This window comes from Scedosporium apiospermum, assembly GCF_000732125.1.
Source record: "Scedosporium apiospermum strain IHEM 14462 chromosome Unknown SEQ_SAPIO_0089, whole genome shotgun sequence".
NCBI lineage: Eukaryota > Fungi > Ascomycota > Sordariomycetes > Microascales > Microascaceae > Scedosporium > Scedosporium apiospermum.
The window spans coordinates 190,517-217,233 of record NW_015971790.1 but is presented as its reverse complement, the minus strand read 5'-3'; the positions used below and the strand labels follow the sequence as shown (position 1 = coordinate 217,233).

The following is a 26,717-nucleotide window of genomic DNA, read 5'->3' as shown; positions in this document are numbered from 1 at the left end:
GTTTCAGCGAACGCTTGGTCTCGGTTAATGCCTGAATGAGGATTCTCTGTGTGGCGGGTAGAGCTACCTAACTCGGAGACACTGAGCCCTTGTTCCGGTTCTCGCAAGATTGCGGAGAGTCTTGGGCCGCGGGGCTGCGGCGTTCGAAATACTCATGCATCTTGATCGATAAAAGTCCCGTACCTGGTACAATCTTGTACAAACCTGTGAGTCCAGAGCCTGGTCGAGAATGGTGACGACGACGCCATATCACGCAACCAATCTCCAGCACGCACCCCGAGGGGTGTGCGAGTAAGTTCTCTCGTCACATCCAACAACGGGACGGCTCGGGTCTTCTTGAGGCCCGTTCGACCGCGGATAGGCTATGAGCCAGCCCCATAAGCTTCTCGCTTACCGCCGCTGCTGGTCGTAGGAGCGGGAGTGCACAGTTGCGCGTTATCTACCCCGCTTGTGACGGAATTAAACAAGCATGAGCTCTCGAGAAGTTGGCTCGTCGAGCGAAGGCCCGGACAAGGCGAAGAGATGGGTAGCAGAGTATGCATGGGACAGTGATGTGCACAGGTAGAGAATGTGAGGCGTCCATCATCTTACTCGAAACTGCTCTCGCGGTACGGACGCTGTGGCGAGACACGTAGGCCAGCATAATTCAAGCTCAAAATTGAATTTGATTCAAAATTTACAAGCAGCAATACAAGACGAAACGGATACATTCAACGTCATTGGGCCAGCGAGGCACTGGCAAGAATGTAGCGTGCAGTAGTCTGCCCACTCTGCCCAGCCCTCAGTGTCCTTTGCCCGCTCTTGAAGCCTTAAAGAAAGCCAACGGCATCCAAAAATAGAGATGATATGACGAGAGGCGCGTCTGATATGCGAAAGAGACGATTAGTGCGTCATCAGTTGATGTTGAGAGCACACACCTACGTACCTAGCCTGCAAGGGAGTGATCGTTGAACCCCTCGCTCGGGGTAAACGGGTCACCCTTCGCGATCGCCTCCTTTTTGATTTCGTCAATGAAGGCTTTCCATGGCTGGTCCAACGACTTGGGTTCCTCAGAGATTGGCTCGACCGGAATCTGAATGGGGTTCTCCGGCAGCTGAGTGTTTTGGGGGCTCTCTATGTTGCTCATCTTTGAGGTCCCGATGGAGTGGCTTCAAATAGATCAGTGGTTCAAGATAATGGAAATTATATCACTTGGGCAGGGTTGGGGAGAAGGGAGCTATGAGAAATGAGAGGAGTTGAGAGGCTATCCACGTCTTCTTGAAAGGATTACCCAGGTGTATTATATAGATTACCAGCAATACTTCTTCGTTTTATGATTTCTCCATTATCTTCATCGTTGATTCCACTAGATCCCAGCATCTTCCTGAAGGAATCACGCGCACATGCACCCTGGGAGCCTTCTCCGATGCATGATGACCACTTTCACGACGCATCATGACGGCTGCCGAAATTTACCAGCAGTGACTCGAAATGTGCTGGGAGGGTGACGAACCTGCTCGCTTGCAGTGTATTCCATGAAGGGCAGATCGCCGACCAAATACCGACATGTACTACAATGACTGCCATCTCGATAATCAAGATTGATGTGTTTGATACTTTACAAGTACAAGACAAAACTGGATCTAAATGAAAGGGAGGGTATCACAACAGGGGGTATAAAGAAACACATTATCAAAACATGGCTGCGGGATTAATTACTCAATAAACATAGCCTCCTCATCCCGTCTCTAATCCCAAGTTCGCTAAAGCACGTTCGCCGCCGGCTCTCCTATAGGAGAGCTAGAAAATCAATAGGACCGGTTGGGCCCCCACCCTCACCGCGGGAGACACCTCACTGACAGCAACAACAGTCTTCGTACCACTTAGTTTTCTGCACACCAGGCTCCCGAGAGGGTGAATGGTTCTTGCCAGGAGATGAATTTTGGGGCGCAGGGGGGACATCAGGAGGTTGGTGTCTTGCTGGGGTAGAGGTGCGACTTCTGGAGGGAGGAAATGGGGATCCTCTCCTTGGCGTCTCCGTTGAAGTGTGGGGAGGAGAGACAGGAGCCTCCGCCTCCTCCGGACGGGTGTCTGGCGATTCGGCTGAAGTACCCAATATCCCATTCTGTAAGCTCTCCGGTTCTTGGGGAGGTGGCCTGCGTGGCGTGACGAGGCGGAACTCCCAATGCACAAGATAATCGAAGAGCAGCGGGAAATTCCCAGCATACTCCTCCGCTTTTCCCAGCGTGTCATTTTGAAGCAGTGCTTGGAGGTCGCTCTTCGCCTTCTCCTCCATCTGGAGAGCCTCTTCACTGTCCGGATCCCTCGCTTTGAGGATCTGGGACAAATAGTAGTCACCGCGGACTACGTTTTCCTCGGGCCACGCGTCGCACTGCAGCTTCCTCGATGCTACGGCTCGCATTTGCTTCCTATGGTTTTTGGATTGCGTTAATTATATCGTAACGAAAGGAACGTAGACTGCATCGGCGAGTACTTCTAATAATAATGCAAAACAAAGGGCTACATAGGGAAAAGAAGTGCGTGGAGGTTGACTTACTCGGCAAATTCAAATTTACCCAGAAGGTAGGCCATGATCCCGAGATTCTGCTCCATACTAAGCGCTAGTATCTCGGAGTAGACGATGGATCGACCCTCGGAGTGGCTCTTGATAATTCTCTGAAGAAGGTTAAAGGCCTCTTCTTTGCGGCTGCCGTGCTGGAAGAGGATGTTGACGTAGTCGAATTTGTACAGCCAAGGGTAATTAGTATCGGGACAGGCCTTCTCTGCGAGCTCGTATCCCTTCTTGGCGTGTTCGACAGCTTTATCAGGCTCGTTATTGTAGAGCAGCACATAAGCCATCTGGTTGTAGTACTTGGAATACTCATAGGGCTCCTTGTCCTCACTGCCAATGTCCTTGTACTGCTCGAGGCAGATGTTGAGATGGTGGAGCACGCTATCAAAGTCGTTGATTTGTTGTAGACTGCAGACGAGATCGGTATGACAGTTGTAGAGACGAATCGTGTCATCGGTCTTGACCTTCTTGAGGGAGTCGAAGATATTCTTGCGAATCTTGAGGCACTCGCGCCGCACCCTGAGACCTTCATCCCGCTTGCTCAGCGCCATAAAATCAGTACAAAGGCCCTGAATGACGAGGACATCGCTGAGAAGGGGGTGCGTCTCGTGATTTCCGAGGGATTTCAGGATTGTCTTCACGGCCTCGGTGAGCCTGTACGCCTCTTTAATGCGGCCGCGGTCGTAGCAGTCCATGCCGCCGACGTCACGCAGGAGCCGAGCCAGGAAAATGTCGCCTGTCATCCTCGGGTGGGCCCTCTCGAAGCACGTCAGGGCGCTGAGTACGTGCGGTAGCACAAGAGACAGCGCAGTCGACACATCGGCGTTGGCGATTTGGCGACACGAGGGTTCCGGGTATCGGCGGCGCAAATTCTTTATGACTCGATTAAAGCTCTCGTCCCGTTCAGCTTCTCCCATGTTCATCAAGAGCGCAACTTGAATGGCGTGGTGGATTCGGAGGCTCCGTAGGGTCTTGAATTTGTTGAGCTTGATAAGGCCGGCTCTTACTAGAATGACGATGTCGTCGTTGTGGCGCCGTTGAGCCTGCCCCTGTCCGGACTCCCTGAATTAAGAAAGCCCTTTGTTAGTAAATCTCGCCCTGTTTCGGGGCAGTGGCTACCGGGGAAGGAAGTCCCGTCTTGGTTAATTCAACTTACTCCTCCTCATGAAGTATTAAAACCTCGCTTATATCTTCGTGATTCATGAAGGCAAGAATATTCAAGAGTTCTCTTGCCGAAATGCTGTTCCGCTTGACTCGGTCCAGGGTGAGATCGAGGGCCGCCGAGGCTGCTCTGAGGTACCTCGAATTGCCAGCCTCCAAGCCCTTCTGCTCAGCCATGGGGACAGTGTAACTGCTACGGATACAATCAAGGTACTCCTGAAGATCTAGAGCGCTGTCGCGGATATACTGACGGGCGAGCCACAGGTAGAGGGGGGACCCGCCCAACTCTTTGGAGATGTCCGCCGCCAATGATTTATTATCCAACGCTTTGGGGCCGGCCACATCGATGTCAGTGTTGGCGAGCAGGAGCTGGATTCCTTCTTCGTCACTGAGGGGCTCGATGGGAATCTCCTTCTTGGCGTACTTCCGAGGTACCGAAACCTGAGATGTCACGATAATGGCGCAGCCTGGGGAGCGTGCCTTCGAGGGCCAGACGCGGTCGATGTTTCGGCGCGAGGTCGCATCGTCCCCGCCCACGAAGGTGTCAAAAATGAGGAGCCAACGGCGGTCTGTACAGAAGAATCACCTTTGTTAGCCGAGAAATGTGAAGGAAGGGAAGGGAGGGGCTAGCGAACCAGGTGCATGCTTGCTCTTATTCTCAAGCCAGTACTTGACTCTGGCCACCTGACGTTCATCGTTTTCGCTTGCATCGACGATGCCTAGCGTCCGACCGATGTCGCAAAACGTTCTCTCGAGCTCAGTCTCCTGAGTGGTATCCGCCGTGACCCAAAAGACTCCAGCGTCCCAGTGGTCCTTATACTTGTAGGCAAATTCAAGGGCAATCTCGGTCTTACCAATGCCACCGATGCCGAGGAGCACGCACGACTTGGGCTGCCCGCTGTCGCTGCTCTCATCGATGAGATACCTGTGAAGCTGCTCGAGCTCGTTCTCGCGGCCAACAAAGTCTTCGTTAGGCTCCATGGTAAGGGACATAACGGGTAGGTCAACTGGGAGTTCCAGAACCGACGACACTGGCTTGGATTCTTGGGTTATGCTGCTGACGGCCCGGTGGGTCTTATCCATGACCCTGAGGAGGGTATCGTCACGCCTCGCCGAAGCCGCTGCGTGGTTATCCACTTTGGCCATGATTGCCGATTGGCGCTCCATGACGGTGGACTGAAAGACAAAGTCCGTCTCGCGGTCGAATTTCATTATTTGGCGCTTCAATTTCTCTTCGAGGTCCTTGATATCCTTATCGGGGGACGCGAAAGCTAATAGAAGGAGTAGTTAGCACATACATATTTCCTACACGAATGTTCTTCACTGCCGTGGAATGCTGCTGAAGAACGTACTTCGAGAGAAACTGAATGCATGATTGAACCTGGTCGAGTATCGGATTGCGGCGAAACAAATGTCAACATAAATATCATATATTTTAAGAAGTCTTTTCCGCATGACATCGCTCCAGTTGTACAGGCTCACGTCTTTTTCGAACATCGGAAGTAGCTCGTTGATATCCGCCATTGTTTCGACAATTCGATCGAGGATTTCGGCGGATTCGGCGTAGATACACGAGACCTAAATTTGGGAAATGGGGGTTCCGGCAACTTAGCTAATGCCCAAGAACCAAACGTTGGCTGGGGAAAACGAATGACCGGAATAACGAAACTGGATATTTCTTTCGATTTACATCTGACACATATGAGAAAGGTGGCGTACCTCGATGACGATCAGTAGAATGCCCCAGCCTAGACATCCAAATCCGTCGGGTACAACCTGGATAGCTGTGGAAACGCCAGCTTGGAATTGGCGGACCCAGTATGCCGCCTTGACGAAACGTTGAACTTTTCGCTTCAGCCATCCTGGATCTTTAGCTTGTCTTTTGGAAAACTGTTCGATGAGCTTGGAGACCTCGGTGCGGAACGTCTCATGATCAGTAATGAGATTAACAACTTCGTCGATGTCTCTGATGGGCTCGTCGGGCTTCCGCCCAGCAAGTCCATATACAGCGACTTTAACCCGGCCTGGCTTCTGCTGCTTCTGTAACTCCTTCATGAACTCGATACAGTTCTCCCTCTTCTTGTCAAAGTAGTCCGTCCAGACATCAGGCAGATTGTCGAAGTCGTCGTCGTCTTCCAGCGGAGGTGGGAGGAAGCCGTCGGGCGCGGCAGCCGGCGGCGTGCCAACTGCAGGAGATTGTAGTCGACCGCTATCATGTCTCTGGGGATGGGGAGCGGCCAATGAAGAAGGAGAGGTAGGGATCGAGGTGCGCGCCGTCTGTGAAGAGAGCGGAAAGGTGCTTTCGGAGTCCTGCGTTGACTGTCCATCGTCGCTGCTGCCCGGCGTTCTTGTTCGCCTGACGGGGCCCGCCGACTCGGGGTTCGGTGGAGCGGTGAGGGGGAGTTCCCCGACCGCATGTGCCTTCGCGTTCATGCGTCGAGGAGCGACACCGGACGTAACGCCGTTAAACAGCCGGGTTGTCGGAGCCATTGGGCAGGGAAAAGGGGGGTGAGTGTGGTCCGTCACGCAGTGCTCGTCGAGTAGGAGGAAAGGGAAACGGTCAAGGAGAGTATAGACGAGATCGGGTTTCAGGTTGGCTGTGAAAGAACTACTCGCACAGCTTTCTACAACGCTCGGTCGTGTCGACAGTTATCCATGACGAAGGAGTCTTGATCATAATCGATGCTTGGGCTCTTCAACAATAATCTCTTCGTGCAGGCGCGCCATCCCTTGGACGACGGGGCTGGACGCTCTTCCCTCCCCCTCCCCCTTTCGCCATATTTCCCTCATGAACATTGGTACGGTCCGCCTCAGAGCGCCTCCTTCCACGAAGTGAAAAAGAGGCTGATCAGTGGCCAAGATGGCAAGCAGGCACTTCAGCCCACACCGTAGAGGGGGCGCCTTCCTGAGGATCAAAGCCATATCTCGCTCCAACTCCCAGGTAGGTTGCAAAGACAAGGCAAAACTGACTCCTGGGTCGGCCCGCCGAGACCGTTACCAAAAGCACTCATCAACAATTCATTGCCATCTCGTTTTGAGTGTGGGGGGCGGTGATAAAGCCACGGCGAAGGGGTGGCATGAGCGATTCTGGCGGACTGCAGAACCCAGAGCCTGACCAGGGGTTGCTTGATGGGTGTTTAGACGGCACCAATAAGAACGAAGATTTATCGAACCCGGTGTGACGAAATAGATTAAGACACAGCGAAACAGGGCTGATTTCAGGACAGGCCCAGGGAGGACTGAGGCCCCCGCGGCCCGAAACCTCCATAGGTATGCTTCGTATTGCATCGATGTTTCGGAGGGGAAGCTGACTACCCCCATCAACGTGCATACGAAGTAGAGTGACATTTTCGACGATTCCAACTGGTCGTCGATCCGATGCTGCGAGCTGACTTAAGGGTTGCATTTGGGAGTTGTATTGAGGAGAGGGCAGCCTGGCAAACGCCAAAAGGTAGAGGTACATCAAAAGGACAACAATGACAGGATGACACTGCCTCGCGCTGGAGCTGCAGTCTGGCTCGGATGATTGAACACAAACACAAGCAGCCAGCGACAACTGTCTTCTGTGGCTGGCCTGGCCTGTAGTCACACATCGGTTGAATTGTACGAGCTCGCCCTACTTTCTACCTTCTACCATTTACCCATGAGCGCTCTCTTACCTTTAGGCTTCCATACAGACAACGCATGCAGCATCGTAGGCAGTCTCCAGGCTCAAAGAACAAAACAGTAGGTCGCACGTTTTCTCTTTCCTCGCCTAACCGACCCTTTTTCCTCTTTCTCGTCTAGACAATTCCTCTATCGATTTCTTCTCGAGAAAGGAACAAAAGCCATTGATCTCTCCCCTCTTCTTCTTGTTAAGACGTCCATGGCGGAAGATCATTCTGACTCTGAACTTGAACTGTCCACCGAATCATCTTCTTCCCCTCTTCTTCCCCCTCAGCAGAAGCGGATGCCCCCGAGGCGAAAGCTGACTATTGCACTTGCCGTCTTTATCGTCGCCTTAGCCTTTATCTGGAATTTCGCATTCCGCAACTCGGACCAACCCGCGAGAATTTGTGAGTAAAAAGATGGAAGGAACAAACCCTTGGGGAGGAAATAAAATAAAATAAAATAAAATACGCAAGAAAGAAAATAATTTCTTCTGTCTTCTTTTATTTCCTCTTTTCCATTGGATGGAGAAAAAGAAGTCTCCTCCTTGCTGCAGTTCTGCATTCTGTAGAAGAAAAGACTCGCTAATCTCGTCTCATCCTCCCAAGATCCGCCTCCATCCAAAATGGTGGACCTCCCCGCTAGACTCGGTCGGCTCGGCCCGACAATCGAGCGCATCATGGCCATCGGGGGAACCCCCGGCCTCTCCCTCGGCGTGTTCACGAAGAACAATGCTCCATATTACGCCAACTATGGCTTCCGTGACGTGGAGAAGCAGCTCAAGGTCACCGAGGACACCGTCTTCCCTGTCTGTTCCCTCACCAAGGCACTTACCGCCGCGGCATTGGGGCTACTCGTCGACGAGAAAAAGGTGACCTGGGACACTCTTGTCAAAGATGCGCTGCCCGACTTCAAGTCTCGTGATGATACTTTGCAGAACAACGCCACCATAACCGATATCCTTAGCCACCGCACCGGCATGGGCTGGGCCGATAACCTCATCATCGGCACTGACGCCAACATTCTCATCTCCTCCAAAGACATGGTAAAGTACGTAAACGACCGCCCACGCCAGCTCCCTTTCCGCGGCCAGTTCGCCTACAACAATCTGCACTACGAGATCGCCGGTCGTATCATCGAGGCCGTGAGCGGCCAGTCCTACTACGACTTCGTCAAGGCCCGTATCCTGGACCCTCTGGGCATGCACCGGACGTTCTTGAGGACCCCGTCTGCGAACAATGACGCCGTCAGCTTGTGCTACAATGCCCTCGACGACGCTACCGTCGCGCCCATCACTTGCCCCAAGCTCGGTGACGACTGGTACGGCGCCCCCAGCGGCGGGCTGAGGTCGACGGCAAGCGACCTCGGCAAGCTCTACACCTCTTTCATTTCAGCCTTCAATGACCAGTTCCACACAGGCCAGACCTCGACTGAGGGAAACCCCCTCAAGCAGGTTGCTCACCTCCTGTCGGCCAAGATTCCCCTGGATCAGCCGTCCAAGCTTGAATCTTCCTACGCGCTCGGGTGGGCTAGGGTACAGCTCCCCGGAAAGCTCGGCCAGATTGGTCTCAACCCCGGCCTTCTCCCGCAGGGAATGCCCCTTATTGGCCAGGGGGGCGCCTCGCAGCTCCTCATCTTCCACCAAGGAAGCCTTCCGGGCGCCCTCGCCTTCGTAGGGCTCCTACCCGAGAGCGAGACAGCGGTTGTCGTCCTCACCAACTCGCTAGCTCTCAACGATGCTGCCGACTGGGTCGGCCACCTCGTTATCGAAGAGCTCCTTAGCGTGCCCGGCCACCAGAGGAACGACTATCCCAGCCTAGCCGAGGCCGCTGTCAAGGAGAACCTGAAATGGTACCCGGCCCTGACGAAGGAACTTGATGAAGGTAGGAAGGGCGGTGCCCCTCCTAGACCTCTGGAGGAGTACACGGGCACATACTGGGACCACCTCCACGTCGTTAAGATTGACGTGACCCTCGAGGACGGCCAACTGTACTGGCTCATCCAGGGCCTCCAGTCGGAGAAGTTCCCACTCGCGTACTACGCCAACAATACTTTTACGTGGCTCCTGCCTCGCAACGAGCTGTCTCGACGGGGTCGATGGGTGGGCTCCGACCAGGAAGCGACATTCTGGAAGGTCAACTTCGAGCTGGGCGACAACGGCAAGATTTCCAAGCTTTCTTGGGCTCACGACGGTGGCGTCCCCCCAATTGAACTCACCAAGGTATGATACAAAAAGAACGAAAAGACCAACACATTTCCTCATGTTAGATGGATACGTCGGAAAGATGACAGTGCGTTGTATAGCGGGAAAAATATCATGTCACCTTGGAGAGGGTGCCATTTTGCAAGCTTTGAGATGGAAGGACTGTTGAGGGACGATGTTTGTTGACCTCCGTGGATGCGCTCGTCCCATGGATTTCTCTGCTTTCTCTTTCTCCCTCTTTGTCTTCTCGGTTCCTAATCGTTGACTTGGATGCCAGACCGTTGATGCCCCATCCTGGAAAGCGTTGCCCCGCAAGCTTCTATCGTTCACCCACCGCGCAAGGAAACTCTAAGGCTATCTGCATTAGATAAACTAGCTTTTTTTCTTCGCTGGCATTTCGGTTGACTGGAAGGTCTAGAACTTACACTTGGAAGAATGGGTTTAGAGAGCAGTGACGGAAGACAGAAATGAAGAAGCATCACTCTTAACTTAACTCTTATTAATTACTCGTACTTGATGCCTAAGATATCAAATAGTGTCATACCACTGGGTTGGCGGAATTCGCAAGCTGCAACCACCATACTAAAATGAGGACCTGCTCAATACGTTTTGCAGCGTCGCATCATGGCTTCTCGTAAGAAATTATAGTCGATTCTTAGCGACGACCTGGCCGAGTGTAACCACATCGGCCAGCCACCAAATCCAACATGAACGACACAGGACGACGGGCGGCCGGTCGAACATTCTCAGAAAGATGGCACACAACCTTCCAAAGGGCTCGAAAAGAAGTCGACGAAGAGGAAAGGGACATCAATTACTGAGTTTCAGCAGGCTTCTCATGATATCTAACTATCTCCGACCCAATCCCAGTTCACAAGATCCTCCCAATCCTCAAGGTCATCCATACTCGTAACCCTGGTCATCCCTGTATCCCCTGATCTCGTGGAAGAAGCTTCTACAGTCACTAGTTCCACTTGGACTGTGCCTCCCTCTTCATGTCGCTCCTTTTTGCTTAAAGAAAAGCTGCCTTCACCGTCGTCGTTCCCTACGATGCTCTCTAGGCTTAAGAGACCGTATCCCTCCATTAACTCCTGGTCTCTCTCGTCCCATCCACAGTGTTCTCGCAAGATCCTAGCAACCGTGCCATGGCCTTCATTTATGGCCCGCAACACTCCTCTCAGGTACTGGGCTCTGCCAGGCCCGGTGGTGTCTGCCCCTTCGCTAAGAAGTAGTTGGACCATGTCAATCCGGCCATGTTCAGCAGCACCTTCTAAAGCCGTCCTTCCTGCATGCCTTGCCCCGGGAGCATTGATGTCTGCTCCCAGGTCAATTAACTTTTTTGCAGTTGCCAGGTTACCTGTGATAGCGGCGAGCTGGAGGCTTGTCGCGCCACCCCGAGGTGCTGGTGGCTCGTTAACTTCTGCTCCTAGCTCAAGGAGTTTGTCGATAACCTCTGAAAAATTGCATTCGACTGCCATCTGAAGACACGATCGAGGAGTAACCTGACCATATTCATAATCATAATCATAATCATCGTCAAAGTAGCAGGGACAAATGTTGTCCACTCTCTCTCCAAAATCCACGAGTGTTTGGAATAGCGCCAAGTTCTTATGATATATCGCCCAATACAATGGAGTTCAGGCCAAAAGCGGCCCGTGCGACCTACAGCCCAGGGCTAAATGCCTAGTGACGATGCCAACCATGACTTCTGAATTGCACAGAGCTGCTGTGGTCAGAGTCAAGTAATCGGGGTGGAGTCCACGTGCGAGGAGGTCTTGCAGGAGGTCTGCGTTGCCTGCAGCGGCGGCAGCAACCATCGGTGAACCCTCCACCCGAGTGTCGTTGTCCCTCCAAAAAGGTAGGAAATTATTTCGAGTAAGAGGATTCAGAAAACTGGTAGCCAATTCTCCATGTAGAGGCAGCTTCCAAACGTCATTTGGGAGAATAGCAGTTTCAGGAGTAGCGATGTGTTCTAAAAGAAGATCGACCAACGCGAGCTTTTTACTAGCAATCGCCATCGCTAACGCAGTCCCTTCTAATTTGTTTACGGCGCGCTCCCTTGGTCGGTTTTTGAGAAGGCGTGCAGTCCAGGTCCAATCGTTGTATTTCATGGCGAAAGCTACAGCTGCGCAAAGCGCCCCAGCTTCGTAAAAGGATTGATCTATGTCGAAGGACTTCGCGATCAAGTCAGATTGCCCTGTGAGTATAACAGCCTCCAGGGCGCTTTCTCCTGTTGTAGATCGAGTATTCCAAGAAGCCCCACTTTCAATCAATCGGGTTATTAGGTTCCAGCTTCCGATCTTAGCAGCGAGGAAGATCGCCTTTCTGCCTGGTTGAACACTGCATTGGAGGAGAGCGCCAACAAGCCGTTCAAGGTCGCTAACACCTCGGCTCTCCCCAGCCTGGGGAAGCATTTCCACGGCCAGCTCGAGAAGGGGCTTTTCATTTATATCCTGGTGTGGGTTATCTTCAGCCTTCAGCAAAGCGAGCGCCAAATCAAACTTGCGCCACTCTACCGCATGGTAAAGATCACCTGGCGTAAAGGCCGCACCCTGTTCAAGGAGGAAGAGCGCACATCGTTCCTCTCCTTGGTTGAATGCGGACCCTACGGACGTAATGGTAGCTCCAAAAGGTGTTAGTTTTCTTTTGGTTGTCAATCCCAATAGCCAGCCGCGCCTACTTGCCCACGTTGGGAGACGGGGATAAGGGCCTATTTCCCAAATACTTTCAAGTTGGGCACCGTGTTCGCATAGAAATTTGGCCATGTCAACACGGCCTGACATACATGCCACATGAAGCGGAGAAGGGACGTCAGTTTTGCCGGTATCAACCGAAACTCCGTGACGAACGAGGAACTCGCAGGCCTCCAGTTGGCCATCACTAGCGGCAGCATGGAGTGCGGTAATTCCGTACTCGTCCACTAGGTCTAGCCTGCCAAAGACACTGTAAAAAAGTTGTAGGACGTCGACGTTTCCTACTCTTGCAGCTCTCATGACATGTTCCGCGATGATGAAATCTTGTGCGGGTAGGTCAGGGAATAGTTGGCTCGATTTTCTTAGCAGATATGAAACTAAGGTAGCTGCATTTGTACCAAGTTGTCCAGATCTTTGGAACTCTGCCGCAGAACCTAGTGCAGACATATCGTTGAACATCCGTACCGGATATCCAGTTTGTTTCACCGGATCCCGCAAATCAGCGCCGTTGCAGATGAGAAGCTCCATAAGCGGTATGCTCCCCATCTTAGTCGCTAACACTAAGGGAAACCACTCATCCCCCAGGAAGGGACCTTTGGGCGTTGGGTTGACCTCGGCTCCGATTTCAAGAAGCCTCTCGACTAACAGCAATTTTAGTGGATCTTGCACTTCCTTCCGCGCCATATAAGACAGCAGGAGGCATAGGGGTGGACTGGTCTGCCGACAAAACCCAACAGTACTATTTGGGTCTGCCCCAGCATCAATGAGCATATTTGCAAGATCGACGACCCCATAACAGCAAGCTGTCTGAAGCGGGGTCATCAGTCCATCGCTCAAAGGCATGATGACGGGGCTATTTGGAGGGTATCCACAAGAAAGCATCCACCTCAAAATCCTCTTGGTTTCGGAATTGTCGTCTTTGAAGTTGCTGGTGTAGTAATGGTGACCTTGGTACTGTTCGTCTCTGGTTGCTCTCCAAATATAGAGCCGGAATAGTTTTTCGGCAAAAGCAGACATTGTCAAGTCCCCGAGACAAGCGAAGTTCGGAGCAGTATCTAGCATTCCAGATTTTCGCAAGCAAGTTGACAAGGCTGTCCATTCACGCCGAAACACGGATGTATGCCTGTTCTGAAGCTGTAATCCACCTCCGTTATTCGAGAATACGAAGACAAGTCTCATCGCCATATCCCACAGGGCGTTGGGTAGTCCTCGAATGGCGGCAGTTCCTGTGCAGTCGAATTGTAATCTATCACCAAACTCGAGACTCAAATCTGCAAAGAGCGAAGTAAGCTCAATGCTATCATGCTTGACTCCGACAATAGGGCTTGGATAGAATTGGAGTTTCGGGAATGCTAACCATATTGTGTAAGTTAAGTGAGTCCGAGAAGACAGCTTGGCGTCCTAAGCATACCATCCGACCAATTACGCTGGAATTTGAGCCATGGCAGATTTGGCGGAAACCGGCCAATTACTGCTTCCTGCGATGGAGGAGTGCACACGATGATATCGAGGTCTGGCGGTGTTTTCGGACTTGGAGCTTCTAGTCCTTAGCGTTGGTCGCGAAGAATTAGGGTGGCCGTACACAAACCGTTTTGAAACCGCGCGAGGACCGAAGTATCTCGATTCCGATAGGTCTCTTTCTCGATCTTGGGAGCCTGCACTTCAGCGGAACAATAGAAAACCGCGCTCGGTTTTCCTGCTCGCCTCCTTTTGGCAATTTTGTGATCAATATAGATCCATCCTCGTCTGGGGATATTGCGCATGAATCCCCATTTTTTCAATCGATATTCGAGCTGCTTCTTCCTGCGGTTCATATTAGCAAAGAGGAAACTTCGGTTGGAATTTTCCTTCGACATACGTTGCGTGAAGACCGGAATCGGCAAGTTCACCTAGGAGCTGCTGGGACGGTACATTATCCGTAAGGACTCGGCGGCGGATCAGAGCCTTTCGACACTGCCAGTCTTCCTCAGCCACCGCCTTTGATCGGGTCATGGTTCCTCTCGATATTTGAACGAGGAGTAGTAGCACAGGAATATCAGTAAAACCAGCAAATCTATCAGATTAGTAAAGAAGAAAGGGAAACAAAGTTGGATGAGGGGAAATAGCAGACGAATGGAATTTCTAAAGAAATGTAGGGACACAGCATCCTGCCTGGCCGCCACAACTTGGTCAACTTGATTGGCTCTTACCAAAATCCGAAGTCCTCGTTGTGTAGCATTTGCTTGCAAGCTTGGCTCGCTCTGACTGGTCGAGTCCAAGCACCTCTCAGCCACACCGCATCCTTTGCAGCCCGTGTGGCTCATTCCAAAATCCCTAACTCTCCCCCTCAGCTCAAGGAGGGGCCCTTTTCCGCACGCCCTATTTTTGTGGTAAACCCATCAGCCGCCGTCCTCCCGCAGATGACGCAGGGCTGCAAGGTCGGAAATGTCGTCGACACAAATCAGCTCTCAACAAACCTGCGATCTTCTTCTCGCAGGCAAACAAACGCTGCGTTGAGGCGATTTGGTGCGATGTGGGGCAGAAAATGATAGTAAAGACGATCCAAGTTATCTATCGGAGATTCAAAATATTCAAAATCCTCCTATCACTTTTTCGACGGCTAGTAGTAACATCTCGTTTGTAGCCTGGATGGCATCAGTCAACCTCTCGATCCCGCAAAAGATCGTTTTTACGTCAGCAGTACATGTTTCCTTGCCTTCCCGCCGGGACGTCCTACCATTCTCTTGTCCCGTGTCGTATCCTCCTCCATATCTTGATCCCTGCCTTTGCTCGTGCGGCGCCGAACATTATACAAGTCTAAATGCAAATGCTAGCAGGACTCCCCCAGCCAACAAAATGCACATTATCTCAAAGGCACAGGAAAAGAAGGACGCAGGAGCGAGAATGATTGTGCCGGCTTGCTCACTCCCGTAGGGCCAACGGCCCATCATAACTCGCGTAGCCCAGATTCCTTTGCGACCCGGAACAAAGTTTGCTTTTGGCATCTGACCAAGAGCAGAACACAAGAGCGACTCTCTACTTATACCGGCGGCAGGAGATTCCCGTTCTCCAGCCCGATATGTACAGTAGTGATCGTAATACAGGACCAATGGATAGGGGACGAGCCGTGAGGGATCGGGGATGGCCGCTGGCCTGATGATGTCTCGAATCAGGGGCTATTCCTTCAAACGGATAGATGTGACTTACACATGAGCTTCTTCCGTCGGAGGTGCCGAGAGTAGGTGCAGATGATGACGAGAGTGGGCGGAAGTCCAACCGCGAGTGTGATGATAGCAACAATAGCCTCGACTGAAAGCTCCATAGCCAAGGAGGAGGAAGGCTCTATTGATATGTTGATGCAGGAAGGGCTGTGACTTGACAAGCGAAACGCAAATTGAAGATGCCTGATATCACTAATAATTGTACGGGCGGGTGAAAGGGATATGTACGTCCCGTCGTTGAGGACAGAGAACCGTAAATACTGAAGACAGGTTCCCGGATAGCGATGAGAACAACATTGCGTGGCAATGAAGCAGAAGGATATTTATCCGCCCAGCTTGCACATGCAGGATCCTGGACCTTGTCAACAGATGAGCAAGCATTATTTCTCGGATTCTGGCTTCCACGAATCGTGTGTACAGATACGCTTGGAGACTCAGGCTGGTCTCTCGGATTCCGGCATTGACCAACCAAACAAGGAGCAAAGTGCCCAAGCTTGCACTGACGTCTCCCGAGGCGCAGAAATGCATCTCTCTCGCAGTCATCTTGTGTATCTATGTACCTCATTCCCAGATTTTGGCCTAGACCAATCAGAGTGGTCAATGTTTTGACCTAAACCAATCAGAATGGTCAATGTGAAACATTGGGTTAGCTCCGGCTCAGCCCCATTGATGGCATAGCTCTCGAAGTGCCCGAAGGGAACGACTCGAGGTATGAAATGCCTCGGATAATCGATAATGGGAATAGAAGTCCGAATATATTTTTCTTAGGGTGATGAAGAAAACGCTTGGGAAAGCGGGCCCCCGATGGCATGAAAGGAACTATGGTGGGCGCCCCAGTGTGCTGGAAAACCGACCCTCAGGGGATCTAGTTCAAGTATTATTAATGGAAAAGCGTCGGTTTGGTATATCTTGTGTATAACAACACGCCGACCACCAGGTGACTACAGTCCCAATGGGCATGCCGGAAGGCCTAGGGAGAGTACCGGGCTCAACCAACGCTGTAACTTCGAGAAAAGCGAAGGCAGGGACAGCTTGGAGTACGTCAATTCTCGGATTGCCAAACGAAGCGATGAAGGAAAAATGACCGGTAGTATCATCACTGGTGCCAAGCAGAAGGATGTGAGGGTCGAGAAGGAGACAAGTTGGTTCAGCAAGGCTTTCTACGGTAGGCGGTTCATATCATTGCAATCTTTCTCAAAATGTAAACTGACCGCGAATCTACTAATTAGTCAAGTTTCAAAGGCCAGGACACGAGAAGACTTCAGCTTCATAGCGATGCTTCACCTGCTACACTCTCTAACGTCGATAGTCCTCTGGTTAGTAGATCTACCTTGGTTTCGACGCCGGATGAACGGCCGGAATGGCAGGTCGCTACAGTCTATCGCGTAGTCTCCAGTCTTGAGCTTGTTTTGCTGAATAAGACATCATTGATCTTAAATGTCTCCTCCTCCTTCCTCCCTGCGCAGCTCTCGGGTCAATTACATCCAACCTGGCCCCGGCTAGCTTGCTTGCGATGCTTGGAGATCCCTGACACTTTTATTAACAATGGCGATCTCAATGTTTGCGAGATTCTCCGAGGCCATTCCGAGATGCCATGCGAGGATCTCACCCGAGTGCGCAACGTGACATGGAACCGGAGATTCTTCGCTGCGACGATGAATCAGAAATCGAACAAGAACGGGGATACCGACGCCCAGAAGCTGGACGAGAGCGAAGATTCAGACGGCCATCAGACGGCCAAGGACCTAGCTTTGGACCCCGAGAAAATGGTTGACACACCCGACGGCGCAGCGCAAGACGAGAAGACCAGCCATACGAGCCAGTCCCAAGCTGGTGTATCTGAGAGAGGCAGCTCCGGAGACAATGATGAGTGTGACGGTGACGATACCCACCCTGACAGCTCCAAGGGCGACAACGGGGACTAGGAACAAGACGACGAAAACGGTGAAGAAAGGAAGAAAGCGAGGGAACGCGAGAGTCAAATATGACCCATAACTATGAGGACCTCTTCGGACTCGGTCCGCCAGACGTTGAGGCGGGGGACTACGTCTGTATTCTCTAATATAACAGTAGCGTGCCTGTCATCCCGTGGGAGATCGAGCCAGTCCCAAGTCCTTACTACAAACTTATTGGCAAAGCGTACGTCTGTAGTAAAATGGAAGGGGAGGCCAGGAACGATCTCATTGATGGGTTGAGGAGGGGCAAGAAAGGGGTTTTAGAATTGCGGCAAAGTGGTGAACGGTAGGAGAGGATGTTCCTCCAAGTTCGACTCCACAGATCCTTCGTTTTATTGCTCTTAGTTCTGTTTCACTATTGGGTCACGAAACTGTTAGATGTCTCGTTAGGCCTGTCCTGTTATTCTTAGTTTCGAGGAGGGCATTTTTCAACAATGGTGGCATCTCGGGATCACAACATTCCAATCACACTACCTTCTGAGAAACACGTTTTCATGGAGAAATATTTGCTATACTGGTTCTATAAGTAAAATTGTCATCAGCATTTTCTAGGTGGTATGACCGAACCTCGGAGTAATACAAGATAGATCATGAGATCCGGCCTGGAGCATCATGGGTTGTAATTTTGTATTTTTGGGTGTCTCTTCTGACTGGGAAGGTGCGGATGTGCTCTCAATTTTTTTCTTTCTCTCTCTCTCTCTCTCTCTTTCTTTCTATATATATATATATTTATATATTCACGATATTTTTCTCATTTCCCCTTTCCTTTCTTTTCTTTTTGTCCTTTTTCATTTGTCGATTTGTTATTTTTTTTTTAGCATCTTTCTTTTAGTACCAAGTATTATTGAAGTTGTGGAATATCATTAGACTGATGCATCTCGATCCGTGGTCCTGGCACTGTCAAGATAAACTCCGGCCCAACAAGAGCCCTCACTTGAGGTTTTGGTGGGGCGGCATCTACCGGCTTCCCCCCTCTTGGTAGCGCTTGCCCTGAATCAGCACGCGACAGGGGCCACAGTGCCGCCTCCCGATTTTGGGACTGTCTCGAAGCTGACCGGCAGTTCACCGACAATTTCTCCGTTGATCTCTCCAGAGAAAGCCCCATCAATCAAACATACCATGTCGCCACTCATGTCACCACCAGAGATCTCCGGGCCAAGACCCCGGGCTTGCGCCGTCTGCCACAAGAAAGATGGCCTCATGCGCTGCTCCGCCTGCCAGGCGGTCCACTACTGCGGTCGTGACCACCAGACTTCTGACCGCCCTTCCCACAAGAAGGCATGCACAATAGTCAAGAAGGCCCGCGCCAAACTTGACCAGGAGGAGACGAACCTGCGAGAGTTACCCAGCGACTTTCTCACGCCGCCTAACCTCTTTGAGAATGCCGTCGGCCATTTTTGGGGCTACATGGAGACGCGTCCCTACATGCGGGCGCGCTATGGCTTGGTCGATAAGCTCCTCATGAACTTTGGCGGTGCCGGAGCCCCCGTCGAGGTTGTCCAGACTTGCCTCGACCACCTATTAGACATGATCCGACTCTGCCGCTCCGACAATATGGGTGTGCGGGATTCTATTCCCGCCCTATACATCCGCCTCGGCAGGGATCAGGACGCGTATGATTTTATGAAATGGTATGGGACTACTGGTGAGGAGATGGATTATGACTGGTCAAATATAGACCTGCCGTTTCTAGATGTCAAGGATGCCGATGTTCTCGAGGCCCCGGTGAAGAGATGGACGAGCAAGTACCTCAGCCTCAGCCACGCCATGTGTGTGAGCCTCATCAAAATCCACGTCCTGCTCGACTTGGTAGCCATGCAAAATGTCACCAGAGCTCTCCGGGGCAGCAGTCTACCGCCTGAGATCATCGACATCATTCGCAGTCACGTTATAAGCCGTGCAGTATCTGCCCGATTCCTCAGGGCCGACACGAACGAGGTTTCGCGCCATATCAAAACCATCAAGGCCCAACTGAAACAGATTTTCCGAGGGATCAGGACCTATAATCCGTCCTTCTGGCCAGCGATGCTGGAGGACGGCTACGCTGCCATGGCGGCTAGGCCTAACGAACCTTATGCTCATCAAACGCGGGAGGAGGCTTGTTTGGTGCTTAGCTTCAATTTCGTCTCGTGGGATGAGACACCTGGCGCGGTGAACATCATTAGGTGTCTAGCCAAGGAGTATTGATGACTTGAAGAGAGAAGTATAATCTGTGGCCGGGGCGTAGATCCCCTATGCGTGGCACTGTTATGATCTCGGCGGATAGAAATCGACATGGAGCAGAGGATGATCAGCAAGCAAAGGAAGAAGCTTGGCATGTAGCGAGTAACGGCAATTGACGATTAATTGGCGACGTCTAATACCCGAATAGTTCAATGCAGTTCTTGAAGACTTTCGAGAATGTACGATACCCTAGTCTCTCTATGGGTCCGTGTTTCAGGCAAGTCTTAGTGTGCGAGGGGATCGAGAGCCTCGGAGAGGCAGCCCCGGTGCCTGTTTTGGTAGACCTGATGTTATGTCAGATCGAAGAGCATCGAAGACGGTTATTGAGGGAGTTTCTAGGGTCACTTTGTTTGCTACTAGATTCGATACTAGATTCCTAACTATCCCGTCAATAGACGTTGGACGCGAGGTGTTGTAAATCTAAGTAACAGCCTCTTTGTTGCCGTTATGAGTATGTTCTTTAGATGTCGGCCGGCATTATAGGACTAAGTCAATTACGAGCCTGGTTGCCGTCGAAGGCCACTACCAGAGTCTAGATGCTTCGGGGCCAAGCATGGCTGCTTTATTAGTCGTTGCTCCCCAGTACATTGGAGATAACTAGATTGACCCGCTTCGTATATTAAATTCACTATTTAGCTGAGATTGTCGAATGCCTGCACTATGCTGCCGTGCTTTCGTCCACCAACATAATATCCCTTAAACCGCCCTTCACCATCTAAACCTTGCGGGCCACAATAAAAGGGCGACAATCGTTGCCCTTCGTCGCATGGAACTCATTCTCGACAATCTCAAACCCCGCTCCCTTGATCTGTTCAACCAAATCCGCCTCGCGAAACGACAACACGTTCGGCGCCAGACTGAGAGCCTTCATGGCAGGCAAAGCCAGCTTTATGAGGAAATTCATCTGTCCCACACACACGGTCTTCGTGATCAACAGACCACCATCCTCAAGCATGGAATGCACACTCCGTAGTGTCTCGGGCAGGTCGCGCACAAGATGCAGGTAGTTGAATCCCAGTACGGCGCTGAACCGCGTCTTCTCGGTCGCCAGTGTCTCGGCGCTTGCCACCCGGAATGATAGGCCCGGGACCGGAGATGCTGTGTTCTTGTCGTTTGCGATCTGGATCATCGCCGGCGAGATATCCGTCGCCAGGTATGACTCGGTGGCGGGAGCGAGGCGCAGGGCCGTGGAACCCGAGCCGCAGCCCAACTCGAGGACGCGGTCGGTGGGTTTCAAGAAATTAGCCGTCCGGTTCAGCGTCCGCTGGTAGCCGGCTTCGTCAGAGACCGGCTTCTTAGCGTAGGATTTTGCCTGGCGGTCCCAGAATTGCGCATCGGTTTCGACAGACATGGTGTGATGATTTCTCCGCGATACCAGATCTGGGCTATGATTTATTTGTAGGGGCGTCCACTCTACCGTGTACAGGGCTCTTGGTTATTCGGATGTTTTGCCCTTAAACTCGCGGGCGGACATCAACCTCGATTTCAGGAATCGCTGGGGTTCATATCCTCCAGGCCGAGTGCGAAGCTGCCAATGACCCTTTGCGGGGTCTCCCGGAGTTTTCGTGCTGTTCGCGTACTTCGCATAAACACACATGCGTGGCACCAGCAGGATATAATCCATCCCGTGGCCGTTGACCAACCACCTCTCGACAATGCAGCCATCGACTCCAGGCAGCCGTATTTTTTACTTTTGTGATCGTGGATGGGTGGGCACCAGAATTTATCTTGGCCCCCCGGCTCGAACCATCCCGGCGATCGTGACAACTCGTCTGTTCGTGATTGGGCATTTTTAAACTGTCGCTGCATTTCATTGCCACTCCATCATGTACGCATTGCGTAATTGACGACCTCCCATTTCTTCAAGTCTGCAGCTCCCTTATTATCAGGCCAGACATAGTCGTTCACGGCTATTATCAGGTAATTGATATCAACGTTTGAAAGCCATCAAATAACCATTGTGATTAAAGCCAAATTCAGCCCTGCCGATCGAAGGACCCAGGTCCGTCTCCTTTGCGTCTATTTTCCAAACCACGTGCCGAGAAACGCTCTGTTTGTTGTGTCAACTCGTACGGCGGGCGGGCAGGGGAGGCATGGCAGTGGACGCAATCGGTCTCCCTGGGAAAATCTCCACCCTCCATTTTCTCTCCCGCGGAGCAATTGGATGGGTATACCAAATCAACGACAGCATCGCGCTGAAGTACGCTCGTGATCCCGATTTCCGAAGAATTTGCTAGAGAGAACAATATGTTCGATCTCTTTGAGAAACAGCCCTGCTCACATGTCATCCAGAGCTTCCTGCGCCTTCTAAATGCTAATTTTCTCGCCTTTATGAGTCGTGGGTCTCTCAACGATTGCCTAAATCACACTAGGTTCGCGACGGGCCTTTCGGGAAAGTCCTTTCCGTGAATAAGAACAGAGCCGGTTGAGCTCGTAGAGCCGTGGCTTAAAGAACTCTCCGGCGCAGTGGCGTGGCTAGAATCTCTAAGTTATGTCCACGGCGACCTGCGCTCAAGTAACTTTCTCTTAGATGGAGGGGATCATCTTAAGCTGGCGGATTTCGATTGCATTGAGAAGGTCGGCGAGCCTTCAAGCAGGAATGGGGCCGCCTGGGCTCGGGTGCGAGGTGCAGACGCCGATGAGGTAGGGCATAGAGAGGTTCGTTTGGGATGAACGGGCCGAGAACTGAACAGTTTGCTATCGGGTCCAACCTTTACTGCATGGTGTATGGCTTTGAGCCGTACGAGGATAGGGACGACCGGGGTCCGGTGATTGCCGAGGTTCTTTTCTAACAAAGATGGTGGTTAGAGGCTTGGTTCTCCTGGCTGCGGAGTGAGAGACCTATCGATCAAAGTCAAATTAAGCACTGTCGATCGGAGATCGGAGGCCCGTGACGCCGCCCGCCGGTACACACCGGTGTTCAGTGTTTAGCACCAACAAAAGGAGCACAGCACACACTCCGAACAAGTCGTCATCCAGTAATCCTCAATTCACTTCTGATCCACTACGAAAGTAACAGCGGTCAGACTAACAAGGGTGGTAGGGTCCATCAAGGATTTTGCGATGAAGGGATGTGCTAAGATCCAGCGATGGCGTCATCACCAAAGGAAATTTCGTGGATTCACCAACAGGAAGTTTTGGTTTCCCCCGCTTGAAGGAGTAATAAATATCGGGAATATCCCGACTGGTTGTCCCCATCTCGATTGCAGATACTTTCCTTCCTAGTAAATCTTTGTAAGATCTGCGAATCGGATGATGCGTTGAAGAAGACGGCTCCCAAAAGGCTAAGCATGTCGGATCCGAGCCGTTTTAATCTTCATCGATTCCGCATTCGTCCCTCGGCTGAGTCGGCCTCTCCCTTTAATCGACCGGATTCGTCACCGCAATCTGAACCTTTGGCATTCTCCGATTCGGCCTCCGTCCGACGTCAGCCGGCATTATCAGATGAATCCACCGTCTCCACCGGCAGTAATAGGCCGGGCACGTCAACTTCATTCAGCCCGCCCCCGGGACCACCATCTATTAGCGACCTGGCATCTGCTCGGGGAATTCGGGCGTGTGAGCGGTGTCGCCAGTTCAAGAAGAGATGCAGCCGCACTTTCCCCGTTTGCACGCTCTGCGCGAATGCCGGCGTTCCGTGTTCTCTCACCGTCCGCGCCCGCGCTTCTGCCACCGAACTCCAGCGCCTCCGGGCCCGTATTGAATGGCTCTCTGATATCGTTAACACCTATGTCCACGTCGAATCCTCTGGGATAGGGGCCGTTGAGACGGGAACGGACCCAGCTTCTTTCATTCGTGACCTGCCGCGCGTGTCGGAAACTCCCACGGACACCGCGTCGCCGCCGTGGCCTGATTTCGACATGCACGCGCTCCTCGGACCGATTGGCTCATTGGCTCCCGCTCCCACTATACGTGAAATTTCAGACCTGGAATCCGCACTTGACGAGATTCCTCCAGCAAACACCACCGCACTTCCCGCAATCACCTCAGATGCGGATCGTACGCCGCATCTTGAGCCTCCAAGTTCCCAGGCTCTCGAGACGGCGCGGACCCCCGAGACGCGGACCCCCGAGATGCGGAGTGGTTTTATTTTGAGACCACAAGCCTTCCACCATCCCGGAATCCCTCCTCGGAGATTTGTCGATGCTTATTTTAACAACGTCAACAAAGCGTATCCGCTGGCCAACCGGGCGCAAGTACTCCGGACACTCGAAACTTTGGATAGTTACGCGAAGATCGATTACGAGGATCCTGAGTCTACTTTCTTGTATCTTATCATGGCAATCGGGAGTACGACGCTCGAGCGCGCTGGCCAGATTCCGAAGGGGACGTCGGCGCAGTTTACGGTGCAGTACCCCGTGATAGTTCAACAATGCTTGGAAAAGGGAGACGAGAAATCCATACAAATTCTCGTGTTACTTTCTCTGTACTCTTTGTTCGATCCTCTAGGATCATCCACCTGGTCTATGGTGGGAGTCGCTGCTCGACAGATTATGTTACTCGGCCTGGATCGCCGAGCGCCCGATGTCTCTCCTGCGCGGGCCGAGCTTCGCCATCGATTGTTTTGGAGCGTTTATGTGATTGACAGCATGATGGCCGTGGCTCATGGATTACCGCCTGCGCTCGTGGTGACCAACACAGACGTGCCATTACCGGGACTCACGGTCGAGGAGTTGAGCTCCCCCGAGAGGTTACAGTTTGCCTCGACCCTACAGACGAATCACCATGTAATCCGCCTACGACAGCTGGAGAACACGATTCTCAGCGAAATACACCATAGGAAGCAGACGGCCATTTCAACTATGTCCGAAGCCGATCGTCGGACGATCCTCCGCGACTTGAGAACTGATATCGACGCGTGGTACAACAGCGGCTCCCTGGTCCCAACAATGGGAAATGATAACATATCTGTCCATAGCGCATCCACTTGGCTAAGTGCCCGGTACTACCACCTGCTCCTCACACTTTACTACCCGTGCCAGTTCAACTCCTTCACGTCCTGCGTGTCCCCTGCGGAGCTGTTGCATTTTGCCCAAAAACACCTGCAGTCGATGTCCATACTTCTTCAGCAGCGCCAACAGCCGCTCAATCACATTGCGCTCTGTCGCATGCTCCCCGTCGGGTTTGTTCTACTCTACGCGTTTGCCTCTTCGACGGACGACGAGCCTCTTTCAATCCGGGACGAAGTCGGGCTTGTCATCAGCATCCTCGAGGCTTTTCCCGAGGGCTGGGACAACGCCCGTAAAGCTGCCTGCATTTTCCGTCAGTTTCTCGCCGTCGTACCGAATCCGCCGACATTTGTGCCACCCCTCGGCTCCTCCTCCGATACTCTGAACGACGGCATACGAAGTCGACGGCCGAGATCGCGCTACGTCGACGTAGTGAGCCCGACTGTGGTTTCCCTCGTGTCGCTTATGCTCGACGTTTTGGGGAAATCAACGTCCTACGCGTTGAATGAGTTCCCGGAAGTGCGCGAGTCGGGTGACCTTTCCGCCTTACAGAATCATCAAAAGTCTACCGGTGACGCTAGACGCCGGTTCGACGGTGGTTTGTTTCCGGATCTTGCTTCGGCGGAGGATGCGGTGATGGACTACGCTTGGGGCTACCCGCAGCTGAGCTTCATATGAATTCGAATTAGACACCACTCTTCAGTTATATAAGAGCCAAGTATTTCCCCGCGGAGCTCAATGTCAAAATACCAACAAGGAGGAGAGTAAATGTTTGCCAGAGGCTAGCCGGATCTAACTAATAAGAGTAGAAATATGCAAGTGGCGGCGTAATTCTTTTTTTTCTTTTTTTTTTTTTGCCCCTCTCGTCACACTACTTAGAATACGGCTCCGGCTTAACACCATACGGGATCATCCGCACCATATGCCTCCTCTCATGATCCTTGAAATCTGGAATAGCGGTATGGGCAACCGATCTCTGGTCCCAGATCACGACCGAGCCCTTCTCCCATTTCAACCGGCAACCGAAGTCCAGGCTCCGGATGTGATTGTTCAAAAACGATAGCAGGGCCTCCGACTCCTCGGGCAAGAAACCGTCCACCGCGTGCGCGATCGTAGGGCTGACAAACAGGGACGGCTTTCCCGTGACGGGGTGTTTGATGACGAGGGGGTGCGTCGCATTGATGGCTTCCGCGTATGCGCGCTCGGCGCCGACGCGGCGGACCTCGCCGATAGAAGCGGAAGTGTGCCGCAGCTTCAGGGAATGAAGCGTCTCGCGGAATGCGGGCGAGAGGGCCTCGTAGGCAGCGGTCAGGGAAGCGAAGGCCGTGTCGCCACCACCGGCTTCGGGAATCTCGAGGACCCAGAAAAAGGTGGTTGAGGGGATGTTGGCTGTGAATGTCTGGTCAATGTGCCAGAGGTCGTAGGTTGTGCGCGGCCCCAGAAGACTTCGGAGGTTTCCCCTGGAAGTATCGTCTTAGCACCTGAGGTCGGCATAGAAGTAGGGAGGAGGGAATATAATCGGGATGCGGATGCTTACGAGTTCTCATCAGCATAGACAACGTGGAACTCAGAGCTGGTACCCTTGGGGAATCCCATGGTAGGGTGCTTGTGAAGAGGACCATAATGCCTCGCGATTTCAAGCTGTCGCTCGAAACCAATATCGGCAAAATCTTGGTCTCTCTAACCGAGCAGACAGCAACCGGATTGAGTTAGTCTATAATTCTAGATGTATTTTTAAGTTGAAAAGAAAAAAGAACGCCAGGTCTTACAAACACAACCACCCCCCTCTCCGCCGCCAGCAAAGCGAGCTCGTCAAGACCCTCCTTCGATAGCTCACTTATTTGGACGCCGCGGATCTCGGTCCCGATGCGTGGAGTGACATTAATTGCAGTCACCCCTGCCTTGAGCAGGGACGGTTTCGCCGGATTCGCGCGGCGGGCTGGCTCGTCAGCCTCGAAGAACGGCACTGCGATGGGCACGCTAGGTCCATCGGGGCGCGTCGGAAGATAGGCGGGATAGAGCGGCTTAGACGGCATTGCGAGATCGATGTCACCTTCCAGAGGAAGGGTTGCAGGGTATCTGATTGCTCGAATTTCACGGGCACCGGAAGTGATGTTCGAGGTATTCAGGCTCA

The 26,717-nt window shown here is 52.3% G+C and overlaps 4 protein-coding genes and 4 pseudogenes across 4 annotated transcripts; 5 read left to right on the top strand and 3 right to left on the bottom strand.

Annotated features, from left to right (window-relative positions):
* Nucleotides 1–925: 925 nt before the first annotated feature.
* Nucleotides 926–6,202, bottom strand: SAPIO_CDS3769 (uncharacterized protein; the record flags this gene model as incomplete). Its single annotated transcript, XM_016786493.1, has 7 exons — nucleotides 926–1,148; nucleotides 1,860–2,408; nucleotides 2,537–3,613; nucleotides 3,708–4,281; nucleotides 4,348–4,983; nucleotides 5,065–5,290; nucleotides 5,432–6,202. 7 exons carry the CDS (start codon nucleotides 6,200–6,202, stop codon nucleotides 926–928), a joined length of 4,056 nt encoding a protein of 1,351 aa, XP_016643836.1.
* A 1,783-nt stretch (nucleotides 6,203–7,985) lies between these two features.
* Nucleotides 7,986–9,587, top strand: SAPIO_CDS3768 (annotated as a pseudogene; the record flags this gene model as incomplete).
* A 2,139-nt stretch (nucleotides 9,588–11,726) lies between these two features.
* On the top strand, nucleotides 11,727–12,202 carry SAPIO_CDS3767 (uncharacterized protein; the record flags this gene model as incomplete). Its single annotated transcript, XM_016786492.1, has 2 exons — nucleotides 11,727–11,762; nucleotides 11,849–12,202. 2 exons carry the CDS (start codon nucleotides 11,727–11,729, stop codon nucleotides 12,200–12,202), a joined length of 390 nt encoding a protein of 129 aa, XP_016643835.1.
* Nucleotides 12,203–16,536: 4,334 nt separating this feature from the next.
* Nucleotides 16,537–17,381, top strand: SAPIO_CDS3766 (uncharacterized protein; the record flags this gene model as incomplete). Its single annotated transcript, XM_016786491.1, has 2 exons — nucleotides 16,537–16,621; nucleotides 16,699–17,381. 2 exons carry the CDS (start codon nucleotides 16,537–16,539, stop codon nucleotides 17,379–17,381), a joined length of 768 nt encoding a protein of 255 aa, XP_016643834.1.
* A 1,149-nt stretch (nucleotides 17,382–18,530) lies between these two features.
* On the top strand, nucleotides 18,531–19,598 carry SAPIO_CDS3765 (annotated as a pseudogene; the record flags this gene model as incomplete).
* Nucleotides 19,599–20,349: 751 nt separating this feature from the next.
* Nucleotides 20,350–20,985, bottom strand: SAPIO_CDS3764 (annotated as a pseudogene; the record flags this gene model as incomplete).
* Nucleotides 20,986–22,924: 1,939 nt separating this feature from the next.
* On the top strand, nucleotides 22,925–25,261 carry SAPIO_CDS3763 (annotated as a pseudogene; the record flags this gene model as incomplete).
* Nucleotides 25,262–25,454: 193 nt separating this feature from the next.
* SAPIO_CDS3762 (uncharacterized protein) lies at nucleotides 25,455–26,619 on the bottom strand (the record flags this gene model as incomplete). Its single annotated transcript, XM_016786490.1, has 3 exons — nucleotides 25,455–26,043; nucleotides 26,121–26,263; nucleotides 26,353–26,619. 3 exons carry the CDS (start codon nucleotides 26,617–26,619, stop codon nucleotides 25,455–25,457), a joined length of 999 nt encoding a protein of 332 aa, XP_016643833.1.
* Nucleotides 26,620–26,717: the final 98 nt, after the last annotated feature.